The sequence below is a fragment of the Diceros bicornis genome, chromosome 15, assembly GCF_020826845.1.
Source record: "Diceros bicornis minor isolate mBicDic1 chromosome 15, mDicBic1.mat.cur, whole genome shotgun sequence".
Taxonomy (NCBI): domain Eukaryota; kingdom Metazoa; phylum Chordata; class Mammalia; order Perissodactyla; family Rhinocerotidae; genus Diceros; species Diceros bicornis.
Genome location: NC_080754.1, coordinates 5,475,109 through 5,501,301, shown reverse-complemented (window position 1 = coordinate 5,501,301; position 26,193 = coordinate 5,475,109). Strand labels below are relative to the sequence as shown.

The 26,193-nt window shown below is 39.0% G+C and overlaps 1 protein-coding gene across 10 annotated transcripts in view; it reads left to right on the top strand.

Moving 5' to 3' along the window:
- ABI3BP (ABI family member 3 binding protein) overlaps positions 1-26,193 on the top strand; it is a 242,074-nt gene that overhangs the window by 163,743 nt on the left and 52,138 nt on the right. For 4 of the 10 annotated variants that reach the window (XM_058555691.1, XM_058555692.1, XM_058555689.1 and 1 more), the window contains 13 exons: positions 186-269; positions 907-966; positions 3,546-3,620; positions 4,518-4,586; positions 5,259-5,330; positions 5,791-5,838; positions 6,598-6,663; positions 9,241-9,315; positions 13,383-13,457; positions 19,875-19,934; positions 20,506-20,553; positions 21,361-21,441; positions 23,560-23,637. In XM_058555691.1, the coding sequence (XP_058411674.1) occupies positions 186-269; positions 907-966; positions 3,546-3,620; positions 4,518-4,586; positions 5,259-5,330; positions 5,791-5,838; positions 6,598-6,663; positions 9,241-9,315; positions 13,383-13,457; positions 19,875-19,934; positions 20,506-20,553; positions 21,361-21,441; positions 23,560-23,637 (891 nt within the window). The remainder of the gene's footprint in view (positions 1-185; positions 270-906; positions 967-3,545; positions 3,621-4,517; positions 4,587-5,258; positions 5,331-5,790; positions 5,839-6,597; positions 6,664-9,240; positions 9,316-13,382; positions 13,458-19,874; positions 19,935-20,505; positions 20,554-21,360; positions 21,442-23,559; positions 23,638-26,193) is intronic. The other 6 variants (XM_058555697.1, XM_058555696.1, XM_058555694.1 and 3 more) reach the window with 3 other exon arrangements.

The window sequence follows — 26,193 nt, the reverse complement described above, 5'->3', positions numbered from 1 at the left end:
TAAGTTTATGTGTGAGTTTTCTCTCTCAAGAATCTTCAGTGATAAGAAAATTAACAAAATACGAAATAATATTTGACCTTAAAAAAAATGCCTTAAATTTCAAGAAAATATAACATACTTAGAAAGTCTAGAGCCTTATTTCCAAAACCACCTTCACTAGAGTAATCCAAAGTTTCTTCCCTCAGCTCCTAAAACATCACAACGAGCCCGTCGTCCATGTCCCAGACCTAAAACCACATCAAGCCCTGAAGGACCTCAGACCACACCGGGTAAAGGGATTATTCCACGGTTTGAGGGGTGAGCCCTAGTAGCCTGTCCCAGTGGGGCCCCAAAGCAATGCCTCTCATGGGCAGTAACAGTCTTCATGTTCTCTGAGAGTCTAAGGCATGAGGTATGGTTAGCAGATGCTTCTTGGATGACGTTCTTGGTCTCTCTTGAAAGATGTGTTTATAGCAGGGTTGACATAGTCACTCATGGGGATTTATTGCTATATCTGCATTTAAACATGTGATCTCTTTATTGTAGCCATAAATACATAAACATAGGTATTTTTTCAACTTTTAAGAAATGCAACAAGTTACTTTCATATATATTTTCATATATTGCCTAAACAGATCTTCCAAAGCAAGCTTCCATGTTACTTAGAATCAGAAAATCAAACACCTAGGAAAGCCTCATGTTGACCATGCTAAGACGCATAGCAGAGTTCAGAGGTTGTGACTATCTCCTGCAATGATCTGTTCATAGCTGCAGTATGACCATATCTCCAAAAAGAGACTGTTTGCTTCCTAACTCAAAAGTTTAAAAAAAATTGTTTGTCATTTGAAACCAATATTTTGAAAGAAAAATTACCAGATTCTATGTGGGTTTAAACTTTCTCTTGTTCATGTTGTTGCTTTTGGTTAGTTCCTACTACAGGCTTTGCAACTGTTATTCGTAGTTCTGAGGCTCCAGGAACAACAGTAGGTAATGATTTTTGCGATCTCATTAAATGCTTTTTTGCTTCTTAAAACCCACTCCATCACTGTCATGGCCAGAGTTGCTCCCGCTCCCTTAGACTGCTGTTGTCGTTCCATCATACTTCATTTTATAAGCAGTCAGGATTCTTAATTCAAGTGTTACCTGTTGTTTTTAACAAATGTCCCTGGATCCAGTTGAAATGGATCCAGTTGATCTATCTGGCATGAAACTCCCTTTAAAATTTCATTATAGATTCAGTGAGGAGTCTGAAGTCCAAATTGCTCCCCTTCTATTTGGTAGTTAGATCTAGAAAACAATGACAATTAGGTACCATAAACTTTCTCTGAGCAATTTACTTTTTATAAGATCAGTGTGATATTCTCATTATTCTCTTCTTATTTTGAGGAATGAGGATTCCCTGTTACATTAAATTATCAAAAAAAAAGTATCTCCCTGGAAGTGCCAATCCTAGTAAATATAAGTTACAGGCTCCCCATCTTCAATGAACTTGACTATTCCTTATTCTCCACCACAGTTTAGCAATGGTTCTTAATCTTTACTAAGTAGGAATCTCTCTGAGTATCTAATTATGCATGTTAATACTTGTTTCTTTAATTAACAAATAAATGTTGTATATTATTTTGGTCTCTAAAGGACCCGCAGTGATGATAAGGAACAAATTAGATTAGTATAGTAAAACTTTTCAAACTTAGGAAAGAAACTCAAGAAAAATTTACTGTGTTAGAAAACCTAGGTCCACATACAATGCTGTGGATGGTTTCTAGACCTACAAATGCTATAGCAACCCAAGATTTTCTTTCTTTAGTTTCAAAAACATGGGAAAAAAAAAAATAACCCATCCACCTCCCAAACTAGACTTCCTGAAGCTTCTCAGATGAAACCAAGAAAATCCATGGTTCCTGGTTTAAGGGATTCTTCCAGCCCCTTGCAATTGGGTCCCAAGAGTGACAATGACGTGGCTTGCTAACTTGCACTTCTCACCTCTGTGCCCTCTAAGAGAGAAGGCACAAATAGTGGTTAGCATCACTGCAATTGCAGGATTGACCAGAAGGCTCATGATTGGGGGAGATGGATATAGTAGCCAAATTCATCATGTGTCCTTCATAAGGATTGTCTCTGACAAAAGATGCATCTTAAACACTTCTCTTACCATTCCATTCTACTCATCTCTTTTAAAATAGCGCTGCTGTTTTGGCTTATGTGAACAAATATTTCCTTGCCCACTGTGTTCCCAGCACCATATGAGCAGTTAAGTGGGGTGGGGTGAGGAACAGTAGTGGAGATGGAAAGTAAGGGCATGTTTGACCTTTTGAACAGAGTACAATGTAATTGTGAAAAAGACCTGTTCTTGAGTTTTGCTTAGGTATAAGACAATTTGTTTATACAAAAGCAGTTTGTTTAGTTGAGTGGTGAAAATATAGAGAGAAAATGTTTAAAGGAGTCAAGGATCTATGTAGGCTGATAGAGACTAGTTGGGCTTTGAAATAACTTTAGGGTTTGAATTCGTGGATGGAATGGTGGGAACGGCAAAAATAAAAGGCAAAAATAAAAGGTCTTGACACCTATTGAAGATACCCAAGAGGATGGTCAAACTAGCACATAGAGGGGCCAGCCCTGTGGCCTAGCTGTTAAGTTCAGTGCACTCTGCTTTGGCGGCCTGGGTTCAGTTCCTGAGTGTGGACCTACATCGCTCATTGGCAGACTTGCTGGGGCAGTGACCCTCATACAAAATAGAGGAAGATTGGCACAGAAGTTAGCTCAGGGTGAATCTTACTCAAACAAAAAGAGGAAGATTGACAACAGATGTTAGCTGATGGCAAATCTTCCTCAAACAGAAAGAGGAAGATTGGCAACAGATGTTAGCTCAGGGTGAATCTTCCTCAGCAAAGAAAAAAAAAAACTGGAACATAGAACAAAACACTGCTAGATGATACTGAACGTTTTATTAACAATACTATCATGAAATCAGCTGTAGAGAGCTCTTAGAAAAGCCCTCATGGGAATTCAGATTCAGATACAGCAGCCAATGAGAACCTAGTTTTTTCAAATAGGCTCTTGCTTTTTCTAGAAAGATGTTTAAAATCAGGGGTCAGCAAATTTTTTTATGTGAAGAGTTAGATAGTAAATATTTTAGAGTTTGCAGGCCATTTAGTCTCTGTCATAACAACTCAGGGATGCAGTTGTAGCTTGAAGGCAACCAAAGCCAATATGTAAATGATATGTAAATATGCCTTGAATCACCTTAGTTTGCGCGTATGGTTGTATTCCAATAAAACTTTATTTGAAATTCATACCGTTTTCACATGTCATGAAGCATTTCTCTTCTGATAATTTTTTCCCATCATTTAAAAATGTAAAAACCATCCTTACCTCACAGGCCAGGCAGAAGGCTGGATCTGGGAGGGCCATAGTTTGCCAATTTCCGCTTTAAATGATGCATACTCTGCATGGCTCTCCACAACCCTGCGATTTTGAGGGTCTATGTATTTCAATTCATTGCCACCTTGTCTAAAACTTATGAAATAAGTTAGACATAATTGACGACTTAGACCCTCTTCTTCCAGCTCCCGCTGAACTGCAGACTCTTATTTTGAAACCAGTGACATCACCAAGCCTAGAAATGACACAAAGTCAGCCTGGTAAATAGATTGTTTTATCTGTCTGGGTACACTTTGAGCTTCAGGGGACACACTCCAAGTGTTGTATTTCCAAATATAAAAAATGCAAAAGAATACACATTTAATAACTTGCTCTGCATATTGAACAATGCTCTTTCCATGACTGCATATCGGTCTTAAATTAGTAATACTAATTTATGTTATGTTCATATTAACTGTGTCACTCAGCAGTATGGAAATACTTATTTTCATTTCTTTGTGTTTGTTCTGTGTCTTTTTAAAGAATAATCACATACCTGATTAAGTAGTCCACAAAACAACTCAGAAGAACTGATTTTATTCTTTATCCTTATTTTTCACTAACAGTTACAAATTTGTGGTACTCTTTAGTAGTAAGCTAAATTTGTGCTCTGCCATGTGAAAAGAATGCTAGTTCAATTGTGACCATCAAGGAAAGAAAGTTCTCACTTCAGTAAAGATAAAAAAACTTCCTTACACAATGTGATCCTGAACACATTACCTTTCAAAACTGAAAACTAATCTTTAAAATCATTCTTAGCATGCTATCGCTACTCTCTGACATTTATTTTGAAGCATTGGATCTTATTATTTTCCTAGCATAAAATCGTAATTTCTTTTCATCTCCTTTGTGCATCTTTCAATTAGCTAAATGGCATTTTGGTTCTCATGTGGATGGTACAAGGTATAGTTGTCAACCTTCAACACTTAGAAAATTGTGAATTCAGTTCGGTTATTAGAGTTTCCCTTAGTGTTAATAATATTGTTATTATCGTAGCAGCTAACATTGAGCACTTATAGGTACAAGGCACTGTTCTTAATACTGAGTTTGTACTCATTCCTTCAATGCTCGCAACAACCCATCCTTGATCGATTGTATCATTTTGTGTTTTTTGCTAGTTTCGGAAGTCCTGGAATCGGTTACGTTTAGTCAGTCGTCGGTTACTGAGTCATCAATGGAAGCTATAGGTAAAACTGTTCCCCATGGGAGGTCAGGTACATGTGCCTGTCCATCGCGTGGCAGAAGTCCTCGTCAGACGTCCTCCTGCTTCGTGACATTTCGTAGCTCCTCACATCTTTGTCTGTGCTCATCCAGTGGATCTTGAGGGGCAGATATCACATCCAGCGCACTGTGCTAGTGTCTGCTATTTTGCTACACAAGTTGCACAATTTCCTTCGTTTCCTCTCCCTCTGAATGCAAAATTTAATTTTTTAATGTTATGACCACTCTTTGCATATGAATATGCAATCCTATCTTTTATTTCCATGTTGTTTTTAGTATTCAGCTCCATGCTTTCCAAGGACTCACTCTATGTCTTGTTCTCACTAGAATCCTTAAATATACGTAAGGAAGTGAAATGATCTGCTTTCCTCCAGGTAGAAATTGCTGTAGACTCTACCAGTTATTGTGTGTGTGTGTGTGTATGTGTGTGTGTGTGTGTGTGTGTTTTTCCTGCACAGCATACTGCCTTCATTTCTGCCATCTTAAATTGTAGCCATCTTCATAATTTGCCTAAATGTTATTCTCACGAATGTGTCTACTTAAGGTAACTAACCTCTTTTTTCAAATTAAGCACAGTGTTCATTGCAGTGAGCTGCGGGCTGCCCACCACTAACCAGACATCCCCGCTTCCTCCCTAGCACCAGCCGAAACAGATTATGTGTATCCCCCTGCCAAAGCCCCGCTCAGGCCAGAGGAGCCAAAGACTGAAGGTGGTAAAAGTTTTCATGCTTTGATTCATTTATTCAACAAATTTTTAATTAGCATCTATTATGTCCATGGAACAGGAAAGTTCAAGCTGTGGTGTTTATTCTACAACTGAATAGATTTGAAGAGCTATAGTTTCCAAAATTCTTGGATTCTTAAAATTAAAATGATAACTGACTCTGAATACAGAGATAAATTTCAGTTTCTCTACAGGATCTAAATATTGACGCATAATAATATTTGACAGCCAGTTAAAACATGAATATTAGTTAGAGGATTTGTATTATAGAATAGAATTTCCCTCTTGGTTCTCTCTTTTTTCTTGTCTAAATCCATTGTCCTATCTGTAAAAATATGATGCAAATTCTTAAGAGCATGAGATGTGTTGATCTTCAAGAAAGAAATACTTGTCTGTGGCTTAACCTCTTACCATTTTTTAAATTGTTCTCCTTTGTTTCAATACAGTTGTGGAGTCTGTTACAAATGTGTCTGAACCACCCGAGACCACGCTAGGTAATGACACACCTTGGCAGCCTTGGCCTCATTGCCGCCACCATCTGAGAACCTCAGGTTCTCGCTCACTATGAATTCATGTACCAACATCATTCTTTGTCACGGCAGCTAATTTTCTTTCTAGGTGCTTCTATTCATAACCATTGTCCGAAAAGTCTCTCCTCCCATTCGGTTTTGTATCTAGACCTTGGTCTCTCTCTCTACTTAAGTCAGCGAACCTTTCGAATCTGAAGCATCTTTTTCCTAACATTGAATATTCTGCCAGCTTGATATTGTGTGGAATATTTCAGATAACATTTTTTTGTATAATGATCCATTCATACTTTCTGCCCTAGCAACATACTTTCCATTAACATTCATTCCATCACATTCATTGAATGTTTGGTTTTTTCCCCCTCCATTATTTAAGTGAAATTCAATCCTTGAATGACTTATGCTTTAACATTTTTTTATTACTTTGTTTTTCTCTTTATGCTTACCACTGAATATATCTTTCTAGCATTGTTGAGGAGGTACTAGTGTGGAGTGAGGATTTAAAAAATAAGGATATTTCTTATTTTGAAAGTATTTTGTAACTTGGCATCTCTAAGCATTTTTTAAATTAAATGCATTATGAAGAAATAGGAATGCTATTTTGCTACAGACTTGCAATTTTCTTTATTTTTTTAAAATCTACTTGTTTCCATCATTTCTGTCATCTGTACTCAAGGTGTGTGAAGCACTCTAGTAACCTCGGGTACTTTCCTTCAATTACCTTAGATACATCACCTCTGCCTTCCCAAACTATAATCCTACCCAGCCCAGATGAGCCTCAGACCGAACCGGGTAAATACGTTATTTTGTATTTCATGTAGAAGGTGAGTGTTTGCAGAATTTATAAGAATGGAAAGATAATATGGGCACTACTAGACACTAGAAACCTTAGCCTAATCACTACGCTCAGTCTTTGATGGGAGTGCTACCTTCCTGGTGCCCCACTTCTCCTTCTGTCCGTAATCTGTGGCTGGCCCTATGGCAGTGTTGTAAATATTCTTTAGGAGATGGCTGAAAAACACCTCTCAGCTACTCTGCAAGTGTTGAATACAGGGTGTAGTAATGATTCCCGGAAAGAACATTTATATTCCATTTTATCATCTTGACTAGTTTTACAAGTTCTATGGTCACATAAAAAGTATTCTAAGATATCTAATTTGTGTTTGGCATTGACAGAAACCTCCAGAACCAGGCTTCACTGTGTAACCCACATGGAGAGGTATAACTGGCCAGTCACCTTGTTATTATTCCGGTCTTGTACTTCTTTCCACTCCTTCCTGTGGTGGTCTGACCACTTCACTGCGTACAGTTCAGAGAAACTGAAATCGAACTAGTTACTTTAGCGAGTCCTAAAGGTTCATTTGACGGTGGAGTTTGAAATGAAGGAAAACAAATCATCAACACAGATAACTAAATGTGCTGCTTCTTACAAGGAAAAATCCTCTTGATATCCGTAGGCTCATTTGGAATAGCAGTTTATCATAAATAAGCCCAAACTCCTGTTTCAGTTGCCACTGAATTCTTTTATGTGGCTCTACTCCCAAAGGGCCAGCCCTGGGGGTCTAGTGGTGAAGATCCAGCACTCTCACCACCGTGGCCCGGGTTTGTGTCCTGGTCAGGGAACCACACCCCTCTTGTTTTGGTTGTCATACTGTGGCAGCTGCATGTTGCTGTGATGCTGAAAGCTATGCCACTGGGATTTCAAATACCAACAGGGTCACCCATGGTGGACAGGTTTCCGCAGAGCTTCCAGATTCAGACAGACTAGGAAGAAGGACTGGCCACCTACTTCTGAAACAACTGGCCATGAAAACCCTATGTTAGCAATGGAGCCTTGTCGGAGAGAGTGCCAGAAGGGGAGAGAATGATGCAAAAAGACCGGTCAGCAGTCAGCTCTGCTGTACACTGGGCGGCTAGGACAGCACTAACAACAAATTTCCAAAGGAGATATGGATATTAATTTTACTCATCATCCTCTGAAATATCCTATTAAACGTTGCCTATTAAATTCTACAGTTTAATTTTTACAAAAATTACACATTGACTGTATTAACTGAATCTGCGTCAGTTATCTCCACCTTTTCCAAAGTTTGTTTTTAATAGCTGTAATAATATTATTAAAATGTTTAACTGTGAATGTTAGTGATTTTTATCTCTTTCTGAATCATTTTTCATGGACTTTTTCATAACACGCCTTTACCCTCAGGCATCTTTCTTAGACCCTGGGCGAAGCAAAGAGCCTATCAGTAGCGTCCTCAGCAAGCAAGGAAGTTGAGAGTCAGAAATCATAAAACTGAAAGAAACTGTAGAATCATAGAATTTTAGGATAGGAAGGGCTCATAAAAATCTTAACTTTTGATGGAAAACCTGAGGCTATATCACCAGTGATGAACAAAGGGAGCTCTAAATGTCCAGGCTCCGGGCTACCCAACCAGTGTAATCTCCAGCATACCTCGGTGTTTCATCTCTCTACAGGCAAGAAGATCCCATTGAAACCATTGCATGCCTTGTGTATTTTGTTTTAGTGTCAGGAAGAAGTCTCTGCAGACTCTTTAGCAACTTCTTCTAGTATCCAGTGACTCTTATTTTCAGCAATCTTTTCTTAAGGTGCCTGAAACTCCATGAACTTGAAAATCGTTTTTTTTTCCTTATCTCTCTTTATCCCAAACACACTTTAGTCCAACCAAATGAAGTATCTCCACAATCTGCAAACTTGCATTGGATAATTTCTTTCCTGCAGCAGGATACACTTTTAATTTTCTTGGTGAAGAAACCATTGGTTTTTACACTGAATGTCCTAGAAATTCTTTGGGAATTGCCCAGCAAAGAAATCACTTTCTTCAGTAATGTATCCTTTCAATTTCTGTTCATTTTCTCTTGCCCAATATAACCAATAAAAAATGTGTTTTGTTTAATAAGATTTTTTTCCACTAGCATTTGCTGTTAAAATAGGTATATTTGGAATGTAACATGCTAACTTTTTTAGAAGAAATTGTATCTATTTGCACTTAAAGATATTATAATAAGATAATCTGATAAAATAATGTGAATTCTTATTCTTATTCTCATGAAATTTATTTTTACCCTGTTTAAAAGGTATTTGAAGCAGATATTTCTGGAATTCCAACAGTTTCATTTGCCAGCTGAATATATCATTTAATGTGCCTTCTTGTTTTGTTTTGTTTTCCATTATAAGAGGATAAGAAAATTATCTTTCTATACTTTGTGGCTCTTTTGGAGCTGTAATTGCATTAATTGCTGTGTATTTAGGTCTTCAGTCACTCAACAAACATCTTTGAGACCCTGGAGGCTTAGGTACTGGGATTCTTGAAGAGCTCAAGAGCTCCGAACCTGTATCTTTTCTTTTAGCTCCCAAGCAGACACCGCATGCTCCTCCCAAACCAGAAACGTCTCCACGTCCACAAGTCCCACAAACACAGCCAGGTAAATACGTATTTTATATTCTGGCCTGAAAAGTTTGATGTTAGTGGAATTATTCTGTTGAATTATAGCCAGTTGGGTTTTTAACCCTTGTAAAACAAGCTTCCTTTGAAACCTAATAAATACTTAGATTTATTTTTAGACTTTATCAAAAAGTATATTATTGGAGTACCTTATTCCAGAAAGCTTCGCTATTGTTATATTATTTGAGAGGGGGATGGAGAAGAATGGAATTTCTTAAAAGAGTAGGCTGTCTACCCCCTTTTCCTCCCCCGGCTTGAGAATCCCTATCCCTTCCACAGTCCTTGATTGTGCCTTCCCCTGCCAGTCACCTAATTTTTTTTCTTTGACCTTTCAGTAGATTTTATTTAACATTATGTCATGAAGATTTATATATATATATATATATATATATATATATATATGTATCCTCTCCTATAACATAATGATTACATAATATTGTTTTGGTTGTTTTGCTGTAAAATTTTGATAAAGACTCAAACAAGAGTCATTATAAATTATTTTTCATTCTGTTCAAGAAGCTCTTATTTGAATGACTAACTCTAACCCTAACTTCTCACCCAAGATCTTGTCCAATTTCTCCAACTGCCTCGGTGGGTCCCCACTTTGGGCTACCATAAACTTGACATGTCTCAAAGAAAGCTCTTCATTTTTTCTTCCTCTCAATTTCTCATTTACATCCATGGCAGGTCCTCAGCATTTTACATCTGATTTTTATTTCTCTTCCTCATTCAGCCTCTGCAGTCCATCTGTTACTAAGTATGGTACATTCGGTTCTTCCAAACTTCTCTAGCTTTGGTGCCTATTCCAAGCGTCTACCCAGCCATGCCTAGTCAATTGTCATTAACCAGCTGATCTCCTGCCCCTCTTCTCTCCTAATTTCAAATTATATCTCCCCTTGACGCTTAAGTGATTGATTAACTAATTCATCTCATCAGTTAGTCACTTGACTAATATTTATCGCATGCAGACTATGTGCCAGGCAATGTGCTAGACACTGGGAGTGTGAAACAAAATCGCATCCTTCCATAGTCAAGGAAGTTACAGTCTAGGCCAAATTTATCATTTATATATGGCTACTTCCAAAAAGTATATGAGGTGCACCTACCCAATTTACAAGAAAAGGAACTTGCACTACCGCTAATCGTCTGGGGGAGGAAAATGTCAGCAGCATCAAAATTATGCTTGATCCAAGTAGTAGTTCCGAATTCCCACCACAAATCCCTTCATCAAATCTCAGTATTGCTACTGAAAGAAAAAAACTGTAGATTTGGGCCTGGTCTTTAATATCTGACTCTGAGAGGAATTTTGCCTATTATTTTTTGCTTTGTAGGAAAATTCCTTAAGAGACAGTTCTGTGTTCCACAACTAGCTAATGATTTTAAATCTGCTTCAACAGATTTGAAAATGAGTTTTATTTAATCACTAAAACTTTGCTATGAAAATAATATGGGTGTGATACATAAGTATATGAAGGTACCAAGGCAACTTGCAGTCCCCTGAAAGAATAAGAAATTAAAATAATAACAATAAGTACATTTGAAACGTTAATCCATAAGAAATACTGGGGAAAATAATTAATGATTAGTGAATAAGTAATGACTAATTAATAGAATAGGAATAAAAAACAAAGCAAGTATACTAAATTTGTGGATAGGAAACTAAAATCTAACTTTAAATAATCAACAGATAAAATCACATGAGAAGAAGCTCTTAACTTTTTATTTAAATATAAAGCATAGAACAGAAGTAGCAGAGAAAGGAGAAATGGAACGAAATAAGAAAGCATGAAAATTTATTGAATGTTGGAAAATAAGAGAAAAGATGAAAAATAAGTAACGCTGGGAGTTAAGACCTTGGGGATGTAAATTCCTGGTTAGTAAAATGCTAAAAAGTGAAGGAGATATGAAGTAGCAAGGAAGACATTCATCATTTTATCTTTTTGAGCTGTACTCTGTACTTAGAAAAATGCAGTTTAGTAAATCAGGAGCTTAGTCTAATTTCCCATTATTATACTATATTCCAAGTTTCAAATTTCTGTAATTTTGACTTAGAACTTCAGCCAACCTTCCTCGACAAGATGTGCAACTTCAGAATGGAGGGATTCCTATGCTCAGTGTGTTCCACTCTAACTCTGAGACCCTGGTGTGGCTGCCAGACTGTAACAGGAGAGCCTCCTGATTCTGTCCCACCGAGGCAACTCCCAGCCCATCAGCATCTCCCGTGGAAAGTAGCTGCAACCCAAATTTTTCTGGCTTTGTCAGTGCTACTTAATGCAAGGAGATGACTTGGAAAATTGATTGTGATAAACGAAATGCATTCTAATCACTCTTCTTAAAAGTGGGTGAAATTAGGATCTCTCTTACCCAAGAGAGTGTGATCTTACTTAATAGATCCCAGCAACACCTTAGGTTGATACAGTCGTTCAAGGATGTTGTGTATGTATGTATGTGTATCACTAAATATTCCAAAGACAAATATTCAAGTCCTAGTACTTCCTCCCTTACCCTCGGATAGCTCTTGTAAATTTCAGAAAGCTAGTTGGATGGGAGAAGGTTCAGTTCATATGTACAACACCAAATGCAAATTATTGTTGTTGGGCGACGAGGGTGTCATGGGACAATGGTGTGCACAACTGAACATGGAGCCAATGGGGTCACCCCCCACCACCACCACCGCTGTCCTCAGAATGGATTCTGTGATTGGGCATGCCACTTCTCTTCTTGTTTGTACTTAAACTATGCTTATAAATTAGACAGCAAAATTTAAATCTATATTCAGCTTTTGAGGGCAAAGTGGGATCAAAAACTTGGAACAAATCCTCAAGAATATTTTGTCATTGAATAAAGGTTTGACTTTTAGATTCCTCTGTTCATAGGTAACGGTCAACAATCCCATCATTAATTTCATACCTGGAAATCTTATAACCCTGGAAAATCTGGCTGCTCCTAGTTTTTGTTGGGACAAACAAGGTGAAAATCAGAATATACTCAGATCTTTCAATGTCACGTTTGTGAGGATCCTCTAGAAGATCCTCTAGAAGTAGAAAAAAGTTTTATAGGAGTATAGTCCTCATATGCTTTTGACATTTCACATTTAATTCTCACAGGCACACTCTGAGTTAGGACAGGTTTATTATTTCCACCTAAAAACTGAGAAACAAGTTGAAATGTGACCTGGAGAGCTGGGATATACAGAGCCCAAGGGTTTGGACCTAGTGCTAAGGTCTGGAGCTCAGCATTCAGTTCACGCCTTGTCTCCAGTGCTTAATAACTGTGTAACCTCAGGCAGGTAACGGCACCAACCCAAGCCTTTCAAGGGAAGCTGACAATTCCTTCCTCCCAGGGTTACGGTGAGAATCAAAGGGCATAATCCTTATGAAAGCATTTTTGAAATTGTAAAATGAGCTATAAATACGTTAGAACTTTTTTTGCTGGTATCTGTTACATTAGCACCTTGATACTCCAAGGAAACAGTTGTGGAAAGACAATTTTAGTTTGTGAACATGTTTGTTTAAAGGTTATTTGGGGCCTAAGAATTGCAGAGAAAGTAGGGTGCAAGCCCACCCACTGCATTCCATGGCCCCGTTCCCTTTCTGCTGTTGCCTGAGCTCACTTAAGGCTTCTCTTCTTCACGCTGCACAGGTTTCTACTCTGACTCCACTAAGTTCACTCTCAAAGAAAGACATGGGCGGGGGGGGGGATGGGGGGGAGGTCAGGGGGCCTTTTAAGAGAGCAAGCAAACATCCAGAAAAGAAGAGCACTTTTGCGTTAGTTTAATTGCTCTCTCTTCTGAAACAAAGATTTCGAAAAATTCTCCACCCTATTCTTATGCTTAGTCAAATTTTACGGTTTCTCAGATTTCATTTTTCTAAAAGTATCAAGAATTCTGACTGATCTATTTTTAGAGATTAAAGTTTACTTTTCCATCTAACTACTATTCAATACTTGGTTTCGTCAGTGGTCGGACTTAACACTTTGTCGTAAGCTATGTGCGTGACTGGGAGATGCTGCAACCAAATGACTCCTGATCTGGGTTCTCTCTTTCAGCTCCAAAGGTGTCCCAGCCTGTTACTTCAAAGCCAAAAACGTCACCAAGTCCAGAAGGGTCATACACTCCACCTGGTAAATGCTTTATTTCCTGTTTAAGCCAAATGCATTCTGTGTCCCACTCTGCTGCAGTGAAACTTCTGATGCATGTGAGGCCAACATTTCACTTAGGTTCAGATACCGTGTTGTGTATCGTGCATGGTATGGTCGTTGCATAGGTTTCCTAGGAGTTACCCAAGTGCTCGCGTAGTAAGCTAATGATACAGTCAAAAGGCAGAGAGTTATGCCAAGGGTAGAATGTTTCTTTTAGAACTAAAGTTTTTATTTTCTGACATAAAAAATAACCTACCAAAGCTAACTATGCTATGTTCAAATGTTTCACCAAAATAAGATAAAGAATTCTGGATTTTTCCACAAAAATGATAAAATAATGTTTTACAAACAGAGGAAATGATGTGTAACCATTTTCTTAGGTTCAGAAATTTTACATTATCAGCATTGAGGTTTTAGGGGGTTTTTTTCTGTCACATTCTATTTTACCAGTGCATGGAGCGATAGCTTGGATTAAGAGACAAGAAATTTGTGTAAAAAAAAATGATTTTTTTAGCTACAAATCTATTTCTTGCCTATCATCTGAGAAGGCCTTTTGTCCATTTATGGGGAACTAATCTCATTTTTGTGGGAGTAGTCAGGGAGGGGACTGCAAGGACCCAGCCATTCCTGGTCTGGCCACCAATGCTCTGGGTCCTCAAGTGACCGCAGAAAGCCACTGTTAGCTCAACAGTTCTCCAATAAGCCAAACCAAGCTCACTTTTAACTTGCGTATCTGGGAAATACTATAAGTTTTCTCTCCTTCTTTTTAAAGGTACAATTGTTATAAATTTCTAGCTGATCCTAAAAGCATATAGAACATTCCCAGAACCAAAGGATTTCTGAGCAGTAGTTTGAAATGGTGATATTTTGGAAGGATGCCCAAATTCACTTGCTATAATGCTTTCCAGATTGTGTAAGTGGACGGCGTCATTGCTGCCGTGGCAGTGGTGGTGGGCTAGAGAGAGGCTCCTTTGCCTTGAAGTCTAGAATTTAAATTTGTACCATTCAATGCAACAGCCAATACTATAAACACCAATTTAAAAAAAGCTGATCTTCCCACTTGCAAAAAGGCCAACTTCTTATCTTCAGTCACAGAAAAGAAATGTAACAGAAATTAAGTCATTACAGATAACAACCATAGATTTGAGTGATTTTATTCACTTATCCTTTTCATTAAAGAAAGTAACACTGTTGGCTCTGATGTGATTTAATGTTATTAAGCCAATGTATCTAATAGTTAAACTTTTTTCTTCTTTTTTAATGTCTAATATTTGCCTTAATTCCACCAACACCTTATTTTTCACGGAAACTCGAAGCCGTAAGCTCGAGCACTGGAACACCACACACAGTCCCCCTGGGGCCTCTGTGGACTTGTTCTCTTGACTCTCCAGTTCCACAAGTTCAGTCAGAATTCTGTCTCTAACCCTGGTGTTGGTCCCACCATCATGAACATCAGAGTTCCCCTCTTGCCCCAGGGGTGTGGTACCAACAGGAATAATCATAAGACAACTGTTACTACATTTCAATTTTCTCACAAGAGTTCAAACAGTAGATTGTGTTGTGTTCAGTTTCTGGGTTGTATCTAAGTTTAGGTTTGCATCCTCATGCACCCAAGACCTTGTTTATTGGCTCCAGCAGGCTATACCTCCAAAAGCAGGATAAATTGCATGTATATTTAATATGCACTGGTATCCTAGAGAAATAGGTGCTCTGTAAAGTCTAAAAGTGTAAAATGTAGTGCTGAAGTCAGCACAGAGTTATGTTTTATTGCGATGTTTGTCTCAAAACTTATTCTGAGAGGCCAGCCTGGTGGCGTAGTGGTTATGTTCGCACACTCTGCTTTGGCGGCCCGGGGTTTCTGGGTTCAGATCCTGGGTGTGGACCTACACAACGCTCATCAAGCCATGCTGTGGTGGCATCCCACATATAAAATGAAGGCAGGTTGGCAAAGATGTTAGCTCAGGGCCAATCTTCCTCACAAGACAAAAACAAAAACAAAAAAAAAACACAACAACTTATTCTCAGAGATATCAGAAGTAATAAACTTGAATTTCTAGACCTGTATCAAATAAGAAGTCAGTGTGGGGTTCACTGTACAGCTCTTCCATTCTGTAGATTCCTAGGCGTGATGCAGTTTTCATCTAGTTAGGCCGTTAGAAAATATCTTCCAGCCACTCAGTTGAATTATCTATAAAACTTAATGGGGAATTTTGACAAACTGAGCCCACACAGCATGTCCAGAACCAAAACAGAACTGGCTTTTCTTTGGCTCTGCCTTGGAGAAATGAGATAAGATTCAGAGCAAAGGACTCAACACAGCTATGCCTTCTTTGCAGATTTGTTTCTGCACCAAGGGCTGTCTTGGCTTTGTGGTGATCCTTCTGGCTCCCAGGTATTTGGATAGACTTCAGTCATTGGGAGCAACCAGGAAGAAAATCTAGATTTCAGCAAGCTATCCAGTCCTCACAAATGCTCTGTGTAACTACTCTTTCTGGTAAATTCTAATTTGCAGTCACACTCAGCATTTTTGCAGGTAGGAAGTAAGGGAACCATGCTGAAATGCCTTTGGAAATGGAAGTGCTGGGACCTAGACAATGACGGAATGGTGTTATGAAGACAAGGATGACACTGTCGTTTCTAGCTCGGGCAATTGGTAGATGATAATGCCACTAACAAAGGCAGGGAACACAATGGGTGGGATAAAGGCTTGTGTTTGTGTGTGCTAGGTTTAGAGGGCCAGTAGGACTTTCAAGTGGGAATGTCTAACTGGTGGCCGAAATGTATTTCTGGATTTCGAAACAGAAGTCAGGATTTGGGATGTAGATTTGGGGGTCACATGCCTACATATAGAAGGTTCTTATATCTTGTGAGTGGACGATATCCAGGGGAAAGTAAAGACTGAGAAAACAAGAGATCAAAGATCAGAGACTTAGGGGACACAGTTATATGCAAGGAGTGGACAGAGGAAGAGGAGGCAGCAGAAGTTGCTGTCGGAAAAGATAGGAGAGCACCGGGAGAGAGGGACCCAGCAGGCAAGGCAGGGAAGCGTGGTGGACAATGACAGTGAGGCGGAGAGGGGTCAGAAGGCTGCTGGGCTCGCCAGTGCGGGGCCACGAGCCCGCGTGTGAAACCCGTGGACCGATGCTTCAGAATGCAGCAATTTTCAGAAAGGTAAAGCAGCACAGACACCAGCAATTACAGACATGTCAATATGTCTGCAGTGAGAAAGATGAAGAGTCCTACTGAGCAGGATGAATAACAACTGTAAATAGCCTTAGGTCAGTTCCAGTCAAGTTTTGCTGTCAAATAAGTTAGAAAAATACTTTCAGTTATCAGAACATTTTGGATTTCAGAACTATGGATAAGGCATCTTGGATCCATGATTGCTGGAGATTAGTGAAATGGAAGCCAGACCACAGTGCATGAAGAAGACACAATTGAGAGACCAGGAAGCAGAGGCAGAGACAGTCATGTGTTGCATGACAACACAATGGACCACGTATATGACAGTGGTCCCGTAAGATCAGTACCACAGAGTGTGCAGTAGGCTTTGCGTAAGTACACTCTATGATGCTCACACAACGACGAATCACCTAATGACACATTTCTCAAAACATATCCCAATCGTTAAGCAACGTGTGACTGTATAGTTTTTTGATTAAAGGAATGAGAGCGAGAGAGGGGTGGTTTGAAGGGGAGGTCATGTCAGGAAATGACAATTATTTTGGGGAGGTTGGAGCATTTGGGCTGTTTTATAGGTGGAGAGGGAGGATGTCGTGGATACATGGAAATATGGACTAGTGGAGAAAATGTAAGATCACAGAACTGATGGAAAGTGAAATGTCCCAGAGGAGAAGGGAGGGAGGTGGCCGGGAGCACAGACGAAGTAGCTTCCGCAGGGCAGGAAGCCTGCTTCCTCTCAGCCCGGCCCTAACAGTGCAAGGTCAGAATAAAGAGTAGGAGTCTAGAGGGTAAGCGTGTGTGGTCTACCCTGTAGGACCGGTCTAAGAGAATCAGTCTCTTTGCAGCCTCTTGCAGGGATAAACCTTACTGAAGACTTCAGATCCCTCCATCTGTATCAGAGAATAACACATTAATCCCCTCATCTACTCTGGCAAAACATTCTCGCACAATCATTTACATTTGTCCATATTAGACACTCCACTCATGGTTGTCTTGTGTTAGCTGAGTTTTTCTTTGGAGTGGTGCCCTTTATTCAAAAGACAGTTAATATAATTGGTTAGTTAATATAAATGGTAAGCTTAATATAATTGAGTCTAAAATATAATAATGGTAAATACTCTTATAAGAAAATCAAGACAGCCTTCTCAAATGGATTGTCATTCTCTACATTGATCAGTTTCCCCTGGCAGGGAAGATTTAGGTTTAGGAATCGTGCTCTTGTTCAGTTTAATACATGAGGAATGCCACATAGGAAAGAGAAAAAAAAACTTGCTTTTCTTGGAGCTGCAGTTGGCCAAGTAAGAGAATGATTCATATCCCTTTCCTGTGAATATTTCTGTTTCTTTCCTTTCCACTGATTTCACCTGCCTTAGAAAGTCTGCTGTGGCGGTTTATTAAATCATCACTTCGTGGGTAAAAAGCGCCAGTCGCGGCAGCAGGAATCCACATCATTCCGGCCTGGGTTCCTCAGTAAACCGAAGCAGGCGGCGAGTGACGTATTTACAGTCTGTAGGATTTATGGTAGCACGTTTCTTCTTAGCTTCTCTTGTCCCTAATCCCAGCTCCTCTTTGTGTATACGGTCTGGGGCTGTAACCAGTTAGGGTATTTATACACCACATGCTGCTTTGTGTGGTCGTGACCTTCTCAGAGCCGAATCCAAATGCCTCTCCTTCACCTGCCAGATAAACATTAGTTGGACTTACAACTGGAAATTCCTCATATTTTACCATTTGAATCCCCCAAAATACCACACAGCAAAGGTGAGATGTTCACTATTGTGATGGATTTTCTCTAACTTTGTCAACCGCCGATCTTTTTGAAGTTGGCTTTTTTCTTTAAAAAAAAAATCCAGCTCTCCCAGCTCCCATGGGTGTTACCTTTTAGCTCATAGAAGTTCTAACTGTGTCAAGTTTCTGTTCAGTGAACCAAATTCCACAGCTGTAATTTCACTGGTACCCAGTGGCCTAGACTAAGAACAAATGTGATATGCAGGTTAAATATGATCCCCAAAGGCAGTAGAAAGAGAATGTCCATTTTATATGACCTATTTCTACATCTATGGTAAAGTGGTGCTCAGCCGCCTCATGGTACAAAAGTTTTCTTCATCTTTCTCTGACGCAGCGTTCTAGCCTGAATCCTAAATTTTTTCCCCAGCATCATATAAGATGCAAAAAAATCACATTGCCTACCAAAGAGACTCTGTTATTTACAAAATCTTCAGTGTGGTGGGACGACTTCTCAGTGAGGGAGTAGGGCTGAGAAGGTCCTCCTTGTGGGGAAACTAAGTCAAAGAAGTACGTTACCTTGCTCTTGGAAGGAGATTTTGCCATAGAAATCTGGTACTAATAATAGACAAATCACGCTGATATTTTCCCCAATGAGAAATAAGATATCAAATTCCCAGCCGACTGTTTTATTTTGCCAACATAGAAATGGGCGCAGGCATTCAAGATATACTGGATATCTGAATATATATTCAGGGACTGAATATGGGTAGGTCTGTTGTTTAGCTGATAATTTTCTCCTTTGTCTCCTCGTTCTGGTATGTCAGGAGGCCCTGACACCTAACGTACTGGAAGCCGCATAACTAAGAATGACAAGAACGGCAACGTTTACGTAGCGTTTAGTCTGTAACAAGTGCGCTCATAAACCACATGTGGTGCCTTCTAATGGGTAGCTGATTGCTTTAGCTCTGTTTTCTTCCCTATTAACTGTTAGTGCCTTTTAGAATAAGACTTTGTTCTCCTCTTAGACTCTGGAGAGTTTTGCCTTTCTTGCCATTTCCCTCAATTTGCAGACCATTTATGCACTTTATCTTAGACAGTGTATTTTCTAGGACTATCAGTGGAATTATAGCATGAATATCAAATGGCACCTAACCCCTTCAGGGGGCAACTGACTTTCTAATTTGAAGACAGCTGGAGGGAGACCTACTTTCTTGTGTTGAATTACATTAGTTATTTCCTCTTTTTTTTGTTCCTCAAGGGAGGCTTCAGAATGAACTGTGACCAACTTTGTTTTACTGCCACTAGAACCTTCCCTACATAATGCCGTTTTTCCATTTTGAGAAGAATGGTCATCTTCTCGGCTTTGCTCTTTAGCCGCTGTGAAAGTGCCTTTGCTTCATCCATGCTTTCCAGAATTTCATATCTGTGGGCTGTTTCGCTGCAGCTGTGACATTGGGTACACAGGGTTTGATAATCTTTGTCTTTCAGTTCCGAGAGATGTGGTCCTTCCCCATAAACCAGACCCCGCAGTCTCTCAGAGCGAACCTGGTAAATGAATTATTTTATTTTCCAGTTAGGAAGTATATTTCTTGAGGTAAATATATTTTTTTAATGATTGCGATGTAGATGAAGTTCAGAGAAAATTATGAATATAAAATGTATATTTATTTTTGAGAAGGTTTAATCATACAATCCGTGTGAATTTTTTCCCTGGTTAACATGAGGGAATAGTATATAATTAGTTATTTTCCCTGGAAGTGTTTTAATTGAATAGGAGATCATGCTGAAATTATAAGATAATTATTCACTGAACCAACCATTTTGAACTTCTTTCAAAATGTAAATATAAAACATTCCAACTGTGGGTATATTTTTAAGTAAAAAATGTGGGTGCCTTCTCAAAATTTTTCCTCAAGGTGACACTGAATGAGAACTTTTAAGTTTTAGCTAAACTAAGTTCCCTGGGTGGCAACTAATATATAGAATTTCTCGTACTTATTTTGGTTCTTAGAGAATGTTTAAATGCTTGAATGGATGCACATAGAAACACAGAAACTATTTTTACTTCACCAGGTAATAATTCTCATAAACATGTTTCTTTGGTTTGCTTTTGGCCTAGTTCTGCAGCCTGTTACCTTTAGAATTGACCTCCCAGAGGCAACAGTAGGTAATGGTTTTCCCATATTGACCACCTCTAATTGTTTTCTCTGCTACCATCAGGCCTGCACGTCTTTCTCAAATGATCATATTGAAACATCATCCTTCTCAAACCATTTCATCCTTTTATTCTCATTATTACTTTTTCCAAAATAGAAAAGCAATGATTTCAGCGTTGTAGAGGCTTTGCTCTGAAGACCAACTTAAGACAGCTCACTACCGAGTTCGTCCTCACCTACCTCATTCATCTCTGTGTTCAGAATGATTCCACCTTACTCATGCCCATCTAGTTAACCTTTCTGCTGGTTTAGTGGTTCTCAGCTGTACTGTTGCAACACACTGGCAAGTTCTGAAAGATGCTGGAAAGTAATTATTATTAATATTAGTCAAAATACTGAAATTTGCTAATTGTTTATTTTTAAAAATAAACTTGAGCAGACTCCAGATGATCACACAGTGATGATATTCTCACTCATCCTTTCATCCTGTTTGCTGTTTCGGGTGGGAGACCTACAGTGGACAGATCCAGGACCATGTCTGACCCACGCCCCATCTTAACCAGGCACAGTCATGCAATATGTCAAGCACTGAATGTCGTGTATTATCTCTCGTGGTGGAGAAAACAGTTGAGAACCATTATTCTAATAGTCCACCATCATTTTCCTGAAGGTCTGTGCACACTGAACGTTCCTCTCTATGACTCGCTTAACGTTTCCCTTTTTCGATTTCAAATGAAGGAATCTCGTGTCATGTCATTCTGGCCTGGTGCTAGCTTCTGAATCCAAAGATTAACTCCCTTGGGACTTGTCTTCTGCAGCTCCTTTAGAGACCCGCGGGAGCCCTTTCATTCCTATGATGTCACCAAGCCCTAGTCAAGAGGAACGACAAACCACTCTGGGTAAATTTTGTTTTGATATTTCAGTCCTATGAGGACCCACCTTTCAGAGCATATCCTTAAAGTAGCCATACGTACATTGTGTTCACAGGTTGTCTCCAGACAATAGAGGGTTTCTTTTTACCATTATAAAAAATATCCATTTCACTGGATTCTTTTACATTGCCTGTATATTTGTCCTTCTAATAGTTATGCTGATATTTAATATAAAATGAGAATGTTTTAAAACGTTTTGACAACACTTCAAGTGTTCTGAAAAGAAGAATTTTCCCAAAGCACATCAATGCTGTACTTTTTTGTTGCTTTTTCCATATTTGAAACTGCATTTGGAAGAAAAATTTCATCTGGTGTTTATTGAGTATTTTGTGGGTACTAAGAGCAATGCTAAGCAATGGGACTTCCAAAATAAAACTGTGTTAGAGGTGGGTCCTTCTCCTGGAGAGCTCACCATCTTGTATGAAGACAGGATTTGTGATAGTAACACTTTCTGCTTGCCACTCGGTATTCTACACATATTTTTTAGTTTAAGGCACGTAATAGCTTTGTGAGGTAGTTCCTGTTACTTGCCCCATTTTACAGATTAGAAAATTGAGGGATAAGGAGATTTAAAAATCTGGCCAAGTCACACAGCTAATGTCAAAGCCAGATTGGAACCCGCACACTCAGTTACTGTAGCTCCCGGGATTCACTCCAAGGTTATACATTACAACGAGTGTGATAGAGAAATGAGCAGCATGCTGAACAGGCAGACTACCTGGGGGCATCAGGGAAGGCTTCACAGAGGAGGTGACATTTACACTGGGTCTTCAAGTTGGAGTAAGAGTTGAAGTTAAAGATGCTAAAGGTCCTTTCAGGTTAAAGACAGGTGGGCAGAGGCACAAGGCAGAGAATGGCGGCCAGACTAATCTGATGAGCGTGTGGGTCACCTGCAGAAATGATGCTGGGTGAGTCAGGATGGTTGGTTGGGATGAGCTGGCCATGCTCTCGAGGAGCTCAGCACCAATGTGCTCACTGTGGGAAACTCTAGTTTGCCTGGCTTGGTTGAAAATGAACTGGAAAACAAGAGTTCCCAGCTTGCGATTTTTGGCTTCTCTGCCCTGTCCATGCTACATTCCACATTGCTGTGTTTAAATTAGTGGCCTTATTTTCCTCCCTCATCCCTTTTCAAATAAATCCATCCTTTCTGTTGAAATGAAGTTACTGATCACATTTTTAAATAAAATCCTTTTTGAAAGAAAAAATTTAAAACTACGTGAGCAAAATACACCCTAATTACCAAATATTCATCTATGGTAGCCAAGACCTACAAAGTCAACGTCACCCGTGAAGGCGAAGTCAAAAGTACTTGTCAAGAACCACTGCCGGACGTGCTGATGATCTAGCATCCACTCCCTATTTTTTTTAATGTATCTTGGTTTATTGAAGCAAGAACCATCACCTGCCCTCTATCACAAGTATCTCTCTTACGATAGAATCCAGATTGTAGAGCAGGGCAGAAAAAAGACGACAGTATATTATTTGTACCAAGTAGTTTCTTGGATCCAGTATGTGGCAAAGGGAACCAGGTAATTTTCTATGTCTATATGATGTTGTAATGATTGCAAGATAATGTTAGGGGTGGAACTACTGCTATACTGGTTTTTTATTTTGTCAGGAGAAATGTGCCCGTATGTCAGTAAACATAGACTTTGATTTTCACATGAGGAAAATAGAAGAATTTTTATTCTTATGTGGTGTACATATGCATTTTCATCTGATCTGTTTCTTTTCCAGTTCACCCAAATAACTTGTGGAATTTCTGGAACAGGGTGGAGACACGAAGGCAGTTAGGAGGCACACTTTTTATAGTCACATCCAGGATCCTGCAACAATGATCCTGAGCTGAAAGCTTTTGGAAATCCTTATAATAGTCATTAAAATAACAGTGCAAGAAAACAGCAAATGTAATAAGTGAAAGTTATTTCAATGTACCATTAACTTTGAATCATTATGATTACTGGACACACTTATAAATGCAATTTACCCTTTGCTCATCGCATGGGGCAGAAAAGAGTGTGGGTTTTTTTTACATGTTCATAATGACAATTATTAAAGGAACCATCTTACTGTGTTTTTCCCCAGAAGAAACAGACGAGTCCACCCAAGAACTCTTCACCACTAAGATCCCACGAACAACTGAGCTGGCCAAGACAACTCAGGGTAATGCTACTTCCTCACCTCTGACAGTAACTTTTCCTTCTTCATTTTTAATCAGGAAAGAAATTTTCTTTCAGAATGTAATTTCTCATCACAATGAATTACTTGATTTTTTTCACTTCATAGGTGCAGCACATCAGCCAGATATGAATATCTATATAAATATCAGTTGACTATAGGGAAGACAAGTTCTTCAGCTAGAGCTGTGCTTTTGGATGTATTGTTGACCATTTGATGCTGATAACTAAGAATGAAAGCTCCTTTTTTTCCTTGCTTGACCTTCATTTGCCTCATTTCTACATCTGATAAGTAACAGTCTTTATCACCTTCCTCCTCCTCCTTTCTCTTCCTCTGTTTCTCCCTCTGTCCTATCTCCCCAACTTGATAAACACACCTCTACAAAGCTCAATCTCATCTTCATGCTCCCAGAAGTCTTTCCTTTTTAAATTTTTCTGTCCTACTTGGGTTATAACCAGTTGTGGATTTCCAGTATTTTCGTGTTTTCTTTCTTTTTTTCTAAATTACTCCTTTTGCCCATCTCTACCTCTATCATACGGGAGGAAGCCCAAAAAACAAAGCAAACTGTTTTTAAGGAGTTGGAAGACAAATTTACTTTCTCATTATCAATTATAATTTGGGGGGAAAATTTGGTGTAACAAATTTGAAATAATAAGAGGAAATGATAACAGTAAAAGAAATCTAATTTTAAGGTGTGTATTTTATAATAAGTGGAGCAGTACATAGTCTAAATACATATGACTGAGAACACTCTCTATGGCATAGGACAGTTCTTGTAAATTTTCTAAATCTTTTTTTACTTGCTTGTTTGGTTTGATTTTATGTTTTAAATGTTTATTTTATTATTGACTTCATCACCTTTATATTTATTAACTTCTTATTTATTTACAAATATACACAGAAGTAAGAAGCATAATATAATGATAGCCCTCCCGCACCCTCATTACCAGCTTCAACAACAGATGTTCAATCATGCTATATCTATATCCTCCCCCTGATTTTTGTATGTTTATTTTTTATGTTTTTGCAAATCTCTTTGATGTCTGGCTAATAGAAGATAGCTGGATTCTCATAATCAAACACATGAATGTTTTTGCAGCAAAATATATAAATATTTACAATAAGCATCACAAATAAAGACTATTCAGCTCAGATTGTGTCACCAAATGAGAAAAAGATTTCAGCTTTTTAGAGCTTTAGAGATTTCAGAATTGAGAATAAAATATCATAGGCCTGTTCTTTCCTTGTTTTTGCTTTTTCTTGCTTTAATAGGAATATCAGTGTTGTGTCACCATTACTAGTGTATGTGGAATTTTTATCAAATTCCTTCTAAAACCTGGTTTTATCAGATAGGAGTTTCACAGTTGATTGGATGCATATCCAGGATCTGACATCATTGTATGAAATGTCTTAACATATTCATATAATATACTACATTTTAATTATATCCTTACGCTCTGAGGATCCCTAGCTTGAGCCTAAACTGCACTGCCCTAGGCTTCATACTTTTCTAGGCTGGTTCCAAGGATCTTAGCGTGAACTCACCAGGGATTCGTTTGCATGAGATGACAAAGGACATCCTAGGAAAGAACCCATCTTAGGGATGAGAGTAGCAGCCAAATCGTGGTCCAGCCCAGTAGCACTGCTTGGGAGTGGCAGGTCAACTTTAGTGACAGCATGCTGTGTGTCACTAGGAGCACCCTCATAAAACCCTCATAAACGTGTGCCTGAGCTCTGCGGAAGAGGAGGTCAGTCAACTGTTTTGTTTTTCTTGTGTTGAGTTTTTAAGGTCAGGTATTAGATGCACAACATAGCATACGACAGTGTGAGAGAGATGCCGTAGGGGTGAAATAGCTCCTCTTGATTGCACTCTACCCGTGCGTGTACCGTGACCTGTGGCTTTTTGGTCTCCAGGCCTCAGCAGTGGGGCCCAAGTGCTTCAAAGAGATTTTGTGCCTAACACCTACAGCGTGAGCCTGCTAGTGGAATCTCCAACACCTTCTCTCTGTGGCACCCTTGCTCCTTTGTCTGCTGAGACAATTTCCTGCAGCCGTAACCGAAACCCTGAAATGTCCAAGCTCCTCTCCTCCACCCTTCTCGTCTCAACCTAAGGTAGAAACCCACTTGGCCAGAGGCACTCTGGGGACATTTTGATTGTTTTACTTTTTTCAGCCCCCTGACCCTACCCCACCCAGGGAAAGTTGAATCCTCCTTCCCCTCTCCCAGTACTGGGCAGGACGTGGGTCCTTCAAGATGTTTCTCCTGTAATCCCTGTTTGTTTATTTTTGATGTTATCTTCATAGAGCATTTTTAATGCTCTTTTTAATTAGATTTTTATAAAACTATTTAGATATGAAGCCATCTTTTAAAATTATTTTTATTATTAGTCACCAAAAACTATGCAGAAATGATGTTTACAGAGTTACAACTCACAAAGGTCTTGTGTCTTTATCTTTTTTAGTTTAAAATTGAAAACCTAGAGCAATTTTTTCAAGGCCATGTGCTATTTGGTGATGAGCTGTATGAGGAACTCATGGCGTA